Genomic DNA, 16,833 nt, shown 5'->3' on the forward strand with positions numbered 1-16,833 from the left:
TCTGACCAATCACACAACAATTAGAAGACGACACAGCAGAGCAAACTTTGACCTGAACAAGGGTGCAAAGTGGGCAAAATATATTCTGATAGACATAGCTAAGAAATGTTGTCATTTGTTTGGTCACAACCTTAGTGTCAGAAGTTTATTCATCCTTCTCCTGGAATATGAATTGGTCTTTAGACTCCTACAAGTTATTGCCCGTCTGTAAGTGAGGATGATCATTGGATAAAAGTATCACATGCACCATGTTACTTCTATTTTTCAGTGGAGGTTTCAGTCAAAGTCTAGGAGATTCTGATTATTTAAATGGGTGACTATTTCCTGTGTATGTTGGATGACATTTGTTTGAATGTTTCCGATAAATAACATCTATCACTACACTCCAAGAAATAAAGAAATACAGAAGGATTTTACAGAGCAGCGGTATAATCTTTATTATTTCAGCAAAAGCAATATCATATTTTATGATACCACAGAGTGAAACGCCAAGCATGCTTTACTCAGCGGCGTCTTTTCCCTGTAAAAGACAGACAGAAATTGTGTAAGTTTGCTGGATGGTTAGTTGGACAGGTCAATTCCATCATATATATATATATATATATATACGGTATATATATATATATATATACACACACACACATATACATATATATATGTGTGTGTGTGGTATAAATGTGTATACATATATACATGTATATGTATATATATATATATGTTTCTGTATAGAGTTGATGCATACGCTCCAAGATATTGTGGATATTCATACCTTGCCAGAGTCACGGCTCTTGGCTCTGAGTTTGTTGACCTGGGACTCAGCGATGTCGGCACGCTCCTCAGCTTCCTCAAGCTCATGCTGGACCTTCCTGCACTTAGACAGGTGAACATTGGCCTGCTCCTCCTGAAATACGAAAAAGAGAATTTTTGTTTGAATCTTCAATAACGTTTTTTTGAGCTGAATAAATACATAAATATACTTTCTTACCGCTTCCTCAGCCTGTCTCTTGTAGGCCTTGACCTTCAGCTGCAGCTTGTCAACCAGGTCCTGCAGTCTGCTGACGTTCTTCTTGTCCTCCTCAGTCTGTAGTAGAACACATGACTACATAGTTAAAGGCCTTGATAATGACTTTAATTACAAAGTGATTAGCACTTTGAATGCTTGTGTTACCATACCTGATAGGTGAGCTCCTTTACTCTCCTCTCATACTTGCGGACACCCTTGACAGCGTCAGCACCTCGTCTCTGCTCAGCCTCAACCTCGGTCTCCAGCTCACGAACCTGAAGCAAAAAGCGAAAATGATTGAAAATCTGTTGTATATTTACTGGTCCAGAAATCTTTTCCCTAACCTACCCTTGATTCAAGTTTCTGGAGCTGCTTCTTGCCACCCTTCATGGCCAGGTTCTCAGCCTCATCCAGGCGGTGCTGCAGGTCCTTGACTGCAACCTCCAGGTTCTTCTTCATCCTCTCCAGGTGAGCGCTGGTGTCCTGCTCCTTCTTCAGCTCCTCCGCCATCATAGCAGCCTAGATGACATCATGAATTCAGCTTAAAACAGCAAGAATAAGACTGTATTATTTGGAAGAATATTGCTAAGCAAGAGGAAATAAGCTGTACATCAGTGATGGCCTTCTTGGCCTTCTCCTCTGCATTCCTGGCTTCCTGGACAGCGTCATCCACTTCACTCTGGACCTGAACCAGGTCTGACTCAAGCTTCTTCTTGGTGTTCAAAAGACTTGTGTTCTGAAAGATGGAATGATTGTGTGAGTTTACAATGTGTCTTTCAAGTTAGATTTGTCATTATGTATACTGGGAAGACATTTTAAAATCCAGAGAAAATCCTCACCTGAGAGTGCAGAAGTCCAACACGCTCGCTGGCATCAACCAGCTCCTGCTCAGCAATCTTGCGGCTCCTCTCAGTCTGTTCCAGAGCAGCTCTGAGTTCCTCAATCTCAGCCTGCATAAGACCATTCCTGCGATCAACCATGGCGGCCTGCTCCTTCAGGTCATCCTGGGCCCTGACAGCATCATCAAGGTGCAGCTGAGCATCCTGGAGAACAAACGTGGAAAAAGATTAAAGAAATACTGGAATGGTGGTGTACTTGCCATATTGGTCTCAACAGGTCCATGACTTAAAGTACCTTCAGCTGTGTCTGAACGTTCCTCAGCTGTTTCTGGGACTCAGCAGCCTGGCGGTTTGCATGGCTCAGCTGAATCTCCATCTCATTCAGGTCACCCTCCATCTTCTTCTTGATCCTCAGGGCATCATTCCTGCTCCTGACCTCAGAGTCCAGAGTGCTCTGCATGGAGTCAATCACCCGCTGGCTGTTCCTCTTAATCTGCTCCATCTCTTCATCCTTCTCTGCCAGCTTCCTGTCCACCTCACCCTTGATCTGGTTGAGTTCCAGCTGAACACGCAGGATCTTTGACTCCTCATGCTCCAAGCTTCCCTAATGTTATCCAAAAAATAAATAGATACTTATTTTAGACTAGTTTGTGACGTGAATTTTCCAATTTCCAAAAGCATCCTCCAAAAACAAAATGTACCTCAGCCTCCTCAAGAGCTGTCTGGATCTCAGACTTCTCAGTCTCCACCTGCTTCTTAGACTTCTCCAGCTCATGGATGCTCTTACCAGTCTCACCAATCTGTTCAGTCAGATCAGAGATCTCCTCTGCATAGAGATTTATGTGGTCAGGGCGATTAAATCTTAACATATGCAGTGCGAATACTCTGATGAATACATACAGGCATTCAATAAAACCAAGACTTTTGGAAACTCACGCTGCAGATTCTTGTTTTCACGCTTCATGGTCTCCAGCTGATCAAGGGCCTCCTCATAGGAGTTCTTCATCTTGAACAGCTCAGTGCCAAGAGAACGAGCCTCCTTCTGGGCTCCCTCAAGCTCAGCCTGGCCCTCCTCAAACTTCTGCTTCCACTCTGCCAGCACCTAAATATGAAACCATTCACACAGGTGAGTGATGCATCCACACAGAGAGAAGTAATTTAAAATCCTGGCGGGAGTTGAAGCTGAAAGACATTACTTTGTCGAAGTTCCTCTGTTTCTTGTCCAGATTGGCAGCCAGTCCATTGGCTCTCTCCACATCAATCATGAGGTCCTCCACCTCACTCTGGAGCCTCTGCTTGGTCTTCTCAAGAGAAGCACACTTGGAGTTCACAGCCTCAATCTGTTCCTCAGCCTCCTGCAGACGCTGAGCCAACTTTTTCCTTTCAAATACAAATTAATCACAAAGTCAATACTAAGGAGTATATACACTTGCTGCAATGAAAGATTGTTGAGAACAGTGAAATGAGTTGCTTCAAAGGAAGTGAAAATGTCATTCATTTGTTTGAACATCACTCACTTGGCCTCCTCAAGCTCTTCTGTACGCTGGATAGCATCAGTTTCATATTTTGTTCTCCACTGAGCCACCTCGCTGTTGGCCTTGGACATGCCGCGCTGCAGCTCAGCCTTGGCCTCCTGTTCCTCCTCAAACTGTTCCCTCAGCAGGTCGCAGTCATGGCGGGCAGACTGAAGTCCGTGGGCAAGGGCATTCTTGGCCTGAAGTGAATCACATAAAAAGTTGTTAAGACGTCAATATTTCTCCGAGATTAATAGTCATGCACATTGTAGTCAGATGTTTCTTACCTTAACCTCCTCCTCAATCTGTCTCTTCAGCTCCTCAATTTGCTGTGTGAAGGCCTGTTTGCCTCTGGTCAGCTGAGACACCAGAGCCTCCTTCTCCTCCATCTGACGGCTGAATTCACCTTTTGTGACGATAGGGATAGAATATCAGTTCATATTCATTTGTGCCTGCCATTCACTGAACATCTTGTGCGTCTCATACATACCATTCTCTGTCAGGAGACGCGCCTTCTGTCCACCTAAGTCATTCACCTGACGCATGTTCTCATCATTCTTGGACTTCAGTTCACTAAGTTGGTCCTCAAGGGTACGGCACATCTTTTCCAGATTTCCCTGGTGTAGAGAATGACTTACAGGTCATTTACCTCAGTGATCCATTCATATTATTGACCGTTTTTATGTTCAAATTCAGCAATTAAAGTAAAACTATATGCTTTAGGTACCTTTGCTTTGGCCACGGCCTCCATGTTGCTGGAGAGGTCATCAATCTCCATCTTGTACTCGCTCTTCTCCTTCTCCAGCTTCTGCTTGACGCGCTGCAGGTTATCAATCTGCTCTCCCAGCTCAGCAACGCTATCGGCCTGCTTCTTACGAAGAGCAGCGGCGGTGGCTTCATGCTGCAGAGTAGACTCCTCCAGGTCACGACGGAGCTTCTGGAACTCGGCTTCACGCTTCTTATTCATCTCAATCTGAGCAGCAGTTGCACCACCGGCCTCCTCCAGCCTCTCACTGATCTCCTCAAGTTCCCTGGACAGATCAGCCCTCTGCTTCTCAACCTTGGCACGAGCAGCACGCTCAGCCTCGATCTCTTCTTCCAGTTCCTCAATACGGGCCTATTTGGTCCGATTGAAGGGTCAGTCATTAGAAATTCATCCGCAAACAACAATAAACCCACAAACTAATGTTTGATGTTGCATCAGTCACCTGAAGCTCCTTGATCTTCTTCTGAAGCTGGGCACCCATTGACTGCTCATCCTCAATCTTGCTGAGAAGCTGGCTGACTTCGAAGTCCTTCCTGTAAACATCATCAATGGCATAGTAAGAATTCATCATGACTTGTAATGTGTCTGGAAACACAATGTATGTTTTTAAATAGATGATAAATTTATGTTTAATTACTTCTTGATCTTCTCCTCAGACTGCTGCTTGTCATTCTCAAGATCCATGATGGATTCCTGAGCCAGTTTGAGGTCACCCTCCAGCTTTCTCTTGGCTCTCTCAAGGTCCATGCGGAGCTTCTTCTCTTGCTCCAGGGAGCCCTCAAGCTGTGCATAGATGCAAGTTTATTATCGTCACGTCCAACACTTTTGATCACTTTTGGTGAGTTTCATTTTTTTTAAGAAGAAACAACTTACATCATCAACTTGCTGTTCAAGCTTGGTCTTAGCCTTGGTCAGAGTGTTGACTTTGTCCTCCTCAGCCTGCAGGTCATCAAGAGTCTGCTGATGGGCCTCCTGAAGAGCTTTCTTCTCCTTGGTCAGCTTGGCAAGGCTCTCATCCTGAGAGGCCATCTCCTCCGTCAGGTTCTTCACCTGTATTCGCAATTAAAGATATTATTGCATGGCTGCGCAATTCTTACATTTGATATGTTCTGCAGAACAGATCCTAATTTAAAAACCTTGTTCTCAGTGGCGTGTTTCTCCTTCTCCACTTTGGCCAAGGTGAGCTCCAGATCATCAATATCCTTCTTGAGCTCAGAGCACTCATCCTCCAGCTTTCTCTTCTTTGCAGTCAGCTCAGAATTGATTTCCTCTTCATCCTCCAGCCTCTCAGTGGTCTCCTTGAGTTTGGCCTCCATCTGAATCTTGCTCTTGATCAGACCCTCGCATCTCTCCTCAGCATCTGACAGATTCTCTGTTTCCTATTTCACAGGGATAAAAAAGGTATTAGCAACTCAACATTGTGTGGAGGCAGCATTAAAGAAAGATGTTGCCATGTTTTCTTCTTACAGATGCAACTTGCAGCTGCAGGTCATTCTTCTCCTGCAGAAGAGACACCATCTTCTCCTCCAGCTCCTTCTTCTTCGCCAAGGCAGTTGCCAAGTCGGTCTTCATCTTATCATAGTTCTCTTTCATCTGCTGCAGCTCCTTCTCAGTTTCAGCGCTCTTCAGCAGAGGCTTGATCTTGTAGTACACCTTCATCCATGGCCAGTGTTTGACATTCATGAATGAACGGACATTGTACTGGATGGTGTAGATGGCCTCCCTGTAGGTAAGATGTGTATATTAGAGACAAGTTACCCGTCAGGCTTCTTCATATGTCTATTCACAATGTGTTGTTTTTAACTCACCTCCTCGCTGTCATCTTGACAAACTCCTTCCTCATGAGGTATGCACGGCAGAGAGCCTGAGTCATGGTGACCAAGGCTGCAAGTTTTTCATCTCTCATCTCCTCAAGGGTACCCAGCAGACCAGCCTTGAAGAACACCTGAACAAAATAAAGTGTAAAGATCTCTGAATTGCTGCACAAAACATGAACTAAGAAATTAAACCCATAAACAAGCAAGGATACATATATTTCATTTTTAACTTTCTATCAGTGAAGCTTCTTCATGGATTAATATGTGGAATTTGTATTTTTGTATCTTATGCATATCTTGGTACTGTTGAAAGAAATGTTTTTGTGCACAGGCAATTCTGTGCCTTTAACTATGTCGTCAAAGTGCACAGAATTGCGCCAGGAATAGTTTTATACATTTCTTCATGGTTTTATAAATTATTACCTTGGTGTGTCCAAATCTGTACTCGTCATGATCAACATCAATGGAGCCCAGCAGCTTCTCAGCAGCCTTCTTGTTATCAATGAACTGACCCTCAGGGATGACACTGGCATTCAGCACCTTGTATCTGTTTGAAAAGTGTTAAAGTCCTGGATGAGCATGGTTTTAGAGTTTTAAATGAAAGGAGAGTTCCAAAATATTGTCACAAGTACCTCTGTTTGAAGTCACCGTAGAGGATTCTGCTTGGGAAACCCTTTCTGCAGATTCTGATACCCTCCAGCACACCATTACACCTGAGCTGGTGGATGACCAGGAAGTTCTCCATCAGACCTGCAGAGTGAATATTTACCATTTAAGATTGTACATACAGTCCATCAAGGTTTGAACCCTAATTCTAATCAGTATGAGCATATAAACTGAGTATGACAATCATGTACCTGGAGTCTTGGACTCGTTGGGAATCAAGCAACGCACAAAGTGAGGATGAGTGCTTCTCAAGTTGGTCATCAGCTTGCCCAAGTTCTCCTGTGGGTACAAAGTGATGACTTTGTATCAATAAAAGTAACAAATGTGTAACGTTGAATATTGAATAACACATCAGGTATTACTTAAACCTTACTCTGAACTGTGAAGACACAGTCTGCATAGAGCCACCCTTCTTCTTGCCACCCTTCTTACCAGTCTCTGTTTAAAAGAAGGCATTGAGTTTGAAACATGAGAATATATAATCATGTTTGCAGTGGGTTATACGATTGTTGAACATACCCTCAACAACGGGGGGATACAAGAGAGGCAGCAGTTTCACTGAGGACTTCTGGTACAGCTGAATAACGGACTCGTTCAGTGGGTCCTTGTTCTTGTCCAGCCAGCCAGAGATGTTGTAATCCACGGTTCCAGCATAGTGGACCAGAGAGAAGTGAGCCTCAGCCTTGCCCTTTGCTGGCTTGGGCTTCTCAAATGCCTTTGTCTTGCCAAGATGCTGGTCATACAGCTTGTTCTTGAAGGACACATCAGTGGCCTTGGGGAACATGCACTCCTCTTCAAGGATGGAGAAGATGCCCATGGGCTTGATAAAGCAAGAAAAAGATACAATGTGAATGCACAGTGTTTTACCCCAAAACAATTATATACGATAAATATCACAAATTCATGTTTACCTTCTCAATCAGCTCAATGCAGGCAGCCAAGTCCATGCCGAAATCAATGAACTCCCAGATAATACCCTCCTTCTTGTACTCCTCTTGCTCCAGGACGAACATGTGGTGGTTGAAGAACTGTTGCAGTTTCTCATTGGTGAAGTTGATGCACAGCTGCTCCAAGGTGTTGAACTGAAAATAAAAAAGACACCAGTATAATCTCTCGAAGGATTACTGGAAAATATACTGGCAATAAAAACTATTTCATGATGCATGAATTAAGCTTACATCAAAGATCTCAAAGCCGGCAATATCCAGCACACCAATGAAGTAGTTCCTCTGCTGCTTGGTGTCCAACATCTGGTTGATACGGATGACCATCCACAAGAACATCCTCTCATAGATAGACTTGGCCAGGGCAGGCACAGAATTCAGCACCTGAAGATTGACAAGAAAATAAGTGTGTATCAGGGAAAGTCAAGTAAATGTGTTTTTATATTTTCAATCAATCTGCACCACGTTGCTTTGCAGGATAGGGTAAGTTCTACTTACCTGAGGTACTGTCTGTCCCTTGGTAACAAACTCATTTCCGACCTTCACTCTGGGATAGCACAAAGCCTTCAGCATATCAGCAGAGTTCAGACCCAGCAGGTAAGCAACCTTGTCAGCATCTGAGAAAAAAACATACTGTGATTCAAAGCTTGATTACTGTTGTTTGAGGGTTTTGTAACGTAAATATTTCACAAGTACTTACCCTCTGTGCCGTCAGGCTCAGCCTGCTCCTCACGCTGCTTCTGCTTAAACTTCATGTTGCCATGGTGAAGCACAGCACCAGTCATCTTGTAGATGTACATTTTCTCCTCATTAGTGAAGCCCAGGGTGTCAATGGCATTCTGTTCAGAAGTAATATATTTACCTTCCAAAATGCAGTTTGACAATAGCAACATCAAAAACATATCTAACACATAAAGTGAATATTAAGAATGTTACTCACATCTGTGGCCTCAAGCTCAACTTTGTCATCAATGCTGGCCACAGTGATCTGACCCATGCTGCACATGGGGAAGTCATAGGGGTTGGTGGTGATCAGTGACATCTCTAAAGGTCAAAAAGGGGATTGTTTTAGTCAGTTGATCAGTTTATCTGAAATCTTTGATTCGTGATATGAAAACTTTATAAATCTCATCACCGATCAGCTCGGGCTTGTGGTTGGTCATCATCTGGTAGAAGATGTGGTAGCCTCTCTCATCGGAAAGCTGGAAGGTGACTCTGGACTTCTCCAGCAGATCTGCAAAATGAGGTTAATACATCACAGCTTGCTCAACTTTCATAGACATTAATGTGGCCTCACAATAATAAATGTTCACTTACAGGTCTCAATATCAGCACTAGCCAGTTTGCCAGTGGTGCCAAAATGGATTCTGATGAATTTACCCTATTTGGGTTGAAGAAAACATCAAATGTTACTCAATATTGGAAACCTATACAATGAGCGCTTCAAGGAAGAAATCACTTCATACTTACGAAACGGGAAGAGTTGTCATTCCTCACAGTTTTGGCATTACCATAAGCCTCCAGCAGAGGGTTGGCAGCAATAATCTGGTCCTCCAGGGAACCCTATGATTCAGATTCATGAGAGATGTCAGAATGACTGTTCTCCGTGAGGTACATTTCAGAAAGTGAAAGCTTTTGACAACAGACCTTCATTTTGTTGGCCATTCCCTCTCCCTTCTTCTTGTCACCACCAACTGAGATTGTGGCGAAGTACTGGATGACACGCTTGGTGTTCACAGTCTTTCCGGCACCTGATTCTCCACTAAGTATAGAGTCAGACTTTTAGTGCAAATCTGACCATGACGGAACACTCAGAACAAAATCAACAAGTGCGATACTTACGTGATCAAGACAGACTGGTTCTCCCTATCTGTTGAAATAAAGAACAAATAATTATTGTTTCCCCATCTGCAATATCTACGTTCTATGTTGCTGAATTCTGTTTGATGTCAAATAAAAACATACCAGTCAACATGAACTGATAAGCGTTATCAGAGACGGAGAAGATGTGGGGTGGAGCCTCCATACGCTTCTTGCCTCTGTAGGCATTTACAACCTCAGAGTCGTACACTGGGAGCCACTTGTAGGGGTTCACAGTCGCACAGAACAAGCCAGAGTAGGTCTGAAAGTAATCACGCAGAGAAAAAAAGTGAATGCCTGTTCTTTATGTCTTGTGTGCAAGTAAGTTTTAAGGACTGTCTTTAACTGGGATCTTACGTAGATCATCCATGCTGCATAACGCTCTTTGAGATTGTACAGCACAGAGGCTTCGTTGAGGTGGGTCATCATGGCCATGTCCTCAATTTTGTCGTACTTGGGAGGATTCATGGCGGAGACGTCATCTTCTTTGACTGTCCTCTCCTGCAACAGGACATCACTCACAATTACAACTGATCACATTTTATCCATACCTGGGTCTGATAAATGATACCAACCTCCTTAGTGTCCAGGACTGTGACAGTGACTTTGCCACCTTCCTTCTTGGTGATGGTTCCCTTCAGGTACAGCTCCTTTGCATCAGCCACATAGCAGGCGCTCTTGGCATCGAAGGGCCTGTTCTGAGCCTCAATTCTTTCCTTCTCAGGCTTACGGAGGTAAATGGCAGCCTTGCCGTAAAAGGCCATCTCCGCGTCCGTACTCATGGTGGCGGTTTATGTCTGTGTGACAAAGCAAGCAACTAAGAACTATCTTTACAACCCAAGCGTCTTGTACATGACATTGACAACATGGTAATCGGGAGATATTTCACTCAATGGGTAACAGATGTACATTCTATAATTTCTGTCGAACATTGTAGAAGGTTTCGAAAGACATTTCAAACAAGCATGAAAGTCTTTATTAGTAATATCCTTATTTTTGTTTTATGAAGTAATAATTAAATGTACATACCTGGCTTTTTCCTTTAGTGAAAAGAATGTTAATTTCCACAACCCTGTTGAAAACAGGAGTGAAAACTTAATTTGTGGACTGATTTTTAACTGATGAATTGTTTCATCAGTTCAACTTGCAATAAATACAGACATTTTAGTTCATAGTAAATACAACCCGACAGTGCCTTTGTAATGCATTTAGTCTTATCTATTAGCTTCTTTACAAACAAGGACTAAATCTATACAGCATGATTAGTAATGAAGTACAGGCTCACCACAAGCAGGAACTTCACTGGTCTTCCACCACACACTGATCCATCTCCCGGACCCCTTCATATATGATCTATCCTGCTGAGCAAGCAATTGCTATAGCAGGCTGGAATGCCAAATATGGAGAAGATGGCAGCTGAGTCTTGTGGCATTTGAAACTCTTGTCCTGCACTACATTCATGGTAATCCCCGTCTGAAGTAGGTTTTCAGTATTTCATAATTACTTTAGCATGTGTGGAGTTGGAATATTGATCTCTTCAATAAAACACATACATAAAAACAATTAAATCAGTAGCAGGAGGTCGTGGCATTGTCAGTCACATCTCAGAACATAAACACCTTTAAAAGGAATCCTATGAATGGGATGGTGCCTCGTGTTGTATTTTTATCTTCGTGGATATACTTTGGAGCTAAGTTTGCGGTGAAAATAGTCAACAAAAGCCAACGTGACCTTGAAAATAAGACACTTTGGATACTGTGGGAAATTTTTCACACAGCTGATGAGCATATTCTTTCATATTTACCCTAAAACACAGTTTGAAATAGTTCTGGTGAAAAACTCAACTAATGGGCTGGTCTTTTTTGTGCTATATGTTGTAAATGTGATGGATTGATAGGATGAGTGTGATGTGAACATAAATAGAATTTCAACAGAATGATTAGGATAACATTGAAAGAGTATAATAACCTGGCTATGCTAGTTTCAATTGAAAACATGAGTTATGCAGTTCTATGAGGAATTGTGCATACGTGTCCTTATCTTTTGAGTTATCTGTTAATTTGCAGAGTTAAGTACACACTGACTGACTAACTTAAAGTGGAATGGGGCACATATGCTATACACATCATTCAAGGTCGGGTAATTTGAGTAACTTTAATGGGTTAGGGTAAAGTGGGCATGGCAGCGAAGGAGGGTGCAAGACTTGTGTTTGATTGGTTGTTCTTACACCAGTCAAACAGATAAAAGAGCTTGAAGCAAACCTGAAAGTTGTTTTGCAATGTTTGCAATAGAGTTGCATTCGTCTCCTTCAATGGATCTTTTTGTTTTTTTACAGCATTTATTGGGTGGTTATCGAAGCTTGTGAAAAGGTACATTTATTGAACTTCACCTCATACAAAGCTGCTTATCAACTAATCTGATAAGGAAGTTGCATTGTTTATTGGTGACAGATCCATAAGCTTCGTCATATTTTCAAGAATGTTCATGATTACCTTTTTGGGCACTTCAAAAGCTTTTATCCTCCATGTTATTAGTTACAAATCCTTTTAATTGAGTGTATTCTAAACACTTTTTTAACTCGAGGCTTCCTGATGTCAGCCAGCAGCAGAAAAAAAAATTGTTTTTTGTGGCCACTCAAGAAAATAAAAATTGTAGGAAGTAACAAAAAATGTCATCTCGCACTTCAACAAAAAGTTGAAAAACAATGTAGAAATTGTTTTCCTTCCTTTTTTCGTTGTGCACTTTGAAAAACAAGTTTAAATACAAAGTGGAAGCATCTCCTCTGGTCCATCCCTAATCATTTGCCTGTGGCTTCCCAAATAATCACATTGAATTTCATAATTGTGACCATATAGCAGGGGTATTCAATTAAAATGTTCAGAGGTCATCCTTGACAAAATATCTTAGATCAAAGGTTAGGACGATCAGAATGTTGAACAATTTACATTTTATAATACACATTTTAATGTGATATATATTTAAGTAAACTCCAGTTTTCTCCCACAGACCAAAATAATGCATGTGAGAGTAATTGATGACACTAAAATGTCCATCAGTGTGGATGTGAATGTGTGTGGTTGTCAGTCTCTGTGTTTTGGTCCTGTGATGGACTGGAGACCTGTCCAGGTGTATCCTGTCCTCGTCCATAGTAAAATGGGACTGGCTCCAGCTTCACACGATCCTGACTAGTTTTAAGTTTCGTCATTTGAGAACCCCCTGACACCTGTGATGAGAAATTAATCTGAGTGAACATGGTGGGCTGTTGTCCAAAGCTTAAGTTGTCAAAACATTTACTGAATCAGCAAAAACAAATAAACATCTGAATGAATGAAAATGTGTAAAGGATCCTGGTGGACTGGTCATACTGGACTCTCAGACTCAGTTTAGGGTTTTGATGGACCGGTCATATTGGACTCTCACTACTCCCACTACTGATTGTCTGGGATCTCACTTCTGATTTGACTTGCCTCATCTGTTCAAAAGCTTTATGTGTTGTCTCATAATGCTGCTTCACATTGACACCTTTTAGAAGAGGTTAATGTATTTGAGTTGAAAATGCACTACTCAGTGTAACCAGTCGATGGCACTGTGACTTTTCTGTTATATAACTGTGTTGGACTTGGAATCAAGTGACCAGAGAAGAAAATACATGTTTGTTGTTGGTGATACGTCATTTCCCAAGTCCGGTATATTACAGTGTCAGATGAAAAATGAGATTCTTGAAAGAAATCGATGAAGATGGAGCTAATGAAACCTCTGACATCATTAAGTCTAGAATGAAATCTAACGGAAAACTGGAGAGTCTGGAACCAAAGACTTGAATTGTTCCTTGTCGCCAGTAGAATTGAGAAAAAGTCTGACAGAGTGAAAATAGTGATGTTCCTGAATGTTGCCAGAGGGAAAGCAACCAAGGTATAAAACACCTTTGGTTTTGATGAAGTCATGGGTTAGTACCATACTCTGGAGGAACGTTTCGCCAACATTGTGAACCATGGAAAAATCTTTCATATCTGAGCAATCTCGTCTTCACTTTAGCGCAAGGGGAAAGCAGGACCTGTTAATGCGTATGTCACTGATTTGAAGAATAAAGTTAAAGATTGCAAATGTGAGCACCTTGCCAACACAATGATAAAGAGAATGAATCAAATGAGACTCACAGGTTTAGTGCTGCCAGTGGGAAGAATGAACAGAAATAATTGCTCATTCTGGATTAAATGTTCAATTTTCAAACTATTACCAGAAAGCCTATAAAAGCCAAGCTGATTGAAATAGATGTGCCCTGTCCAGTTTACTATTACCGTAAAGATTATAATAGCCACCCCAGTTGAAAAAGAAGGGCCCAGTCAGTTTTTAAATCATAACCATCTGTTTGGGCTGTAGGTATGTCTCAGTCTGGATGCGACGGTGTCTGGGTCCAGACCAGGACTGCGGTTTGCCATTTGGTCATGTCTGCTATATAGGGTTGCTCACTGGATCTGAACATTTGCTTTTATAAAGGATTTTCTTGTTTTCTAATAATCCATTATACTCTTGTAAAACTTGCTTATTTCCCCACGGGGATGAATAAAGTATCTATCCATCTATCTATCTATCTATCTATCTATCTATCTATCTATCTATCTATCTATCTATCTATCTATCTATCTATCTATCTATCTATCTATCTATCTATCTATCTATCTATCTATCTATCTATCTATCTATCTATCTATCTATCTATCTATCTATCTATCTATCTTATTTGAATGTTATCATGGTGGTCTCGTGGTAGAATTCGCGACTCCCAAATAGAAGACTTAGGTTTGATTCCTGGCCAGTACCGCAAAGCTTTTGAAAACATCATTCATATATGTTTAGTTTATTTTAAGGATGCACTTTGTTTTTTTTGTTGTTGTTTTTTTTTGTTTGATTGGCTCTTCCTCAGTGGCTGCTCAACTTTTCAGTGAGTGCTCAAGCAAATGGAGCACCCCCAGGATTAGTGCAATGACTTTCAATGGAGGAGTATTAGGGATATCTATTACTCCGCCAATAAAAGTCAGTGAGGAGAGCAATGGAGAGCTCCATGCTGAGTTGTCTCTTTAAAGTCCTAATACTGATCACTACATTGTGTTTGTAAGCTAAAGGAGAAAGAATTTTGCGACTCAGTGAACCATGAACTTCTTCTGTCAAAGATACAGGACTATGGCATAAGGGAACATGTTTTTAAATGGCTGGAAAGCTACCTACAAAATAGACAACAGTATGTTCAATTCAATCATCAAATTTCAAAACTTGAAACTGTGGTATGTGGAATCCCACAGGGTTCCATAATTGGCCCAAAACTTTTCATTTTATTTATAAATGACATCTATGAAGCAACTAAGAGCATGGGCCTTCTATTGTTTGCAGATGACACTACTGTCTATTAATCAGGAAGTGACCTGGATACATTATTATCTTGTGTGAGCACTGAAATGGCAAATTTAAAAAAATGGTTTGACCAAAATAAATTATTATTAAATTGGGAAAAAACTAAATATATGATTTTTGGGACGAGGAAATCTGAGGGGAATCTAAACATTACTATTGATGATTTGAGGATTGAAAGAGTGACCAAGATTAAATTTCTGGGAATCATGTTAGATACCAAACTCAGCTGGAAGCCCCACATTGAGTATATTTGAACAAAAGTGAGTAAATGTATAGGTATTTTGCATAAAGTGAAATATGTTCTTGGTAAGGATTCCTTACTTCTTTTATATTCTTCATTAATTGTTCCATACTTTACATGTTGTATTGAGGTTTGCTGAAACGCATGCAATAGTGTAATAGAACGAATGTTCCTGCTTCAAAAAAAGGCGGTAAGAATTATAAGTCACAAAGGCTCCAGAGAACATACAAACGACCTTTTTGTGAAACTGTTCAAATTTAAAGACCTTGTTCATTTAAAAATCTTATTGATCATGTGGAAAATTAAGCACAAGTTGGTCCCGGAACATATTTACATGAAATTGACCCTGATCACAGATGACACAAGACGAAAAGGAAATTTTTGTGTACCTTTCTCCCGAACCTCCATAAGACAGAGGGGTTTCTTAGTTGCTGGGGTAAGATTATGGAATTCATTAAAGAACACATTAAAATGTTCTCAAACAATAAATACATTTAAAAATATGTTTAAGGAGATGCAGATGGAGGAATATAAAAAATGTAACTTGCATGTTGCAATGTGGAAATTAGTTTTGTTTTCTAAATTGTTCAAATGATTGATTTTTAAACACAGTAAAGTGTGTTAAAATTTTGTTGAATGGATCACCGCTGTTTATGGTCATCGATGTTTCTGTTTATATTCAAAGGGGCATGAACAATAAGACGATGTCTTCATCGTGCTCCTTTTCACCATGCACTGTTCACATTAATGTATGACCCTGTTAAGTAAAATGTGAACATGGTTGAATAAATTAATAAATGAAAAAAATATTTTTTTTCTTCATCATTAAAGCCTATTCTGATGTATAGTTTCACCATTTCATCAACTGCCTGCAAGCCATTTTATAAAAGCAGTGGCATGAAGTTATTTAGACTTTTTTTTCACTGTGCATGATAAAAAAGAATGTACCTCCTATTTAATTTTTCTTTTCTTCTCATTTGCGACCCTAATACTCGTCCATATTGTGAAGAAATGTTTTAATCAATTAATTATTATTTTCTTCTCTAAAGTGTTTGAACTTTTCAACTGCACAGCTCATTTCTCGCCTCAAACATTTTTAAAAGTTCTGTTCATTGAACTGTTTTAGTAATAAAAGAGAAAGTTGTGTCCAAGCCGCCATGTTGGTCCAGTTTTAACTGCAGGAGCAGACAGCCCCATTTGTCCAATCAGGTGCAGCATGGGACTCAAGGCTTTCAGGGCTCATACAGTAGCGAGACGACATGCCAAACATGATTGAAATATAACTGATACACTAATTAGCTCATTGGAGCATGTGTGTGTGGCACTGACTTGCCATGTGCTAAAGTGTTGCAGACTTGAGGTTGAAGGACACCTCTCACAAAGCATGCGATTTTCAGATGCAGTGCGTTTGCACGCGAGGAAAAATAACATTTTAGTGGAATGCTTCCTTGTCAATGGCAGAGTGAGTAGTGTGTGAGTTGATGAAAGAGGAGGTAGGTAGAAAAACAGATGTTTGAAGCTGAGGTGGAGGAAGATTAGAGACATGCTATAGTCGAACAAATGAAGAAGATAAGGTGACGGAGGTGTCATCCATTTTGGTTTGTGAGAAGGAAGAAGGAAACAAGAAAAATCTGACCAATCACACAAGAGTTAGCGGACCACACAGCAGAACAAACTTTGTCCTGGACGCGCAAATTTTTTCTGACAGATGGGGCTAAAAAATTACGGAATTTGTTGGCTCACAATCCCAGTGTCAGACGTTTCTTCATCCTAC

General features: G+C 40.9%; 1 protein-coding gene across 11 annotated transcripts; it reads right to left on the bottom strand.

The window, feature by feature from the left end:
- Nucleotides 1-499: 499 nt before the first annotated feature.
- Nucleotides 500-10,191, bottom strand: LOC308136797 (myosin heavy chain, fast skeletal muscle-like; the record flags this gene model as incomplete). Of its 11 annotated transcripts, XM_080505287.1 has the most annotated exons (39): nucleotides 500-520; nucleotides 770-901; nucleotides 986-1,081; nucleotides 1,174-1,278; nucleotides 1,352-1,522; nucleotides 1,614-1,739; nucleotides 1,843-2,046; nucleotides 2,138-2,446; nucleotides 2,544-2,668; nucleotides 2,779-2,944; nucleotides 3,039-3,222; nucleotides 3,360-3,556; nucleotides 3,644-3,762; nucleotides 3,847-3,973; nucleotides 4,084-4,473; nucleotides 4,565-4,655; nucleotides 4,760-4,905; nucleotides 4,996-5,172; nucleotides 5,259-5,501; nucleotides 5,590-5,845; nucleotides 5,931-6,067; nucleotides 6,363-6,486; nucleotides 6,572-6,689; nucleotides 6,797-6,884; nucleotides 6,979-7,043; nucleotides 7,125-7,425; nucleotides 7,517-7,687; nucleotides 7,784-7,933; nucleotides 8,048-8,166; nucleotides 8,250-8,388; nucleotides 8,490-8,593; nucleotides 8,685-8,783; nucleotides 8,867-8,930; nucleotides 9,020-9,112; nucleotides 9,197-9,311; nucleotides 9,392-9,419; nucleotides 9,515-9,671; nucleotides 9,767-9,910; nucleotides 9,985-10,191. In XM_080505287.1, the coding sequence occupies 39 exons, from the start codon at nucleotides 10,189-10,191 to the stop codon at nucleotides 500-502; spliced, it is 5,808 nt and encodes a 1,935-aa protein (XP_080361413.1). The 11 variants fall into 11 exon arrangements, with proteins under 11 accessions (XP_080361413.1, XP_080361405.1, XP_080361411.1 ...); XM_080505279.1 differs by lacking the exon at nucleotides 500-520 and having other exon boundaries at nucleotides 764-901; nucleotides 10,003-10,191; XM_080505285.1 differs by lacking the exon at nucleotides 500-520 and having other exon boundaries at nucleotides 764-901; nucleotides 7,110-7,425; nucleotides 10,003-10,191.
- Nucleotides 10,192-16,833: the final 6,642 nt, after the last annotated feature.

This window comes from Blennius ocellaris, assembly GCF_963422515.1.
Source record: "Blennius ocellaris genome assembly, chromosome: 11".
NCBI lineage: Eukaryota > Metazoa > Chordata > Actinopteri > Blenniiformes > Blenniidae > Blennius > Blennius ocellaris.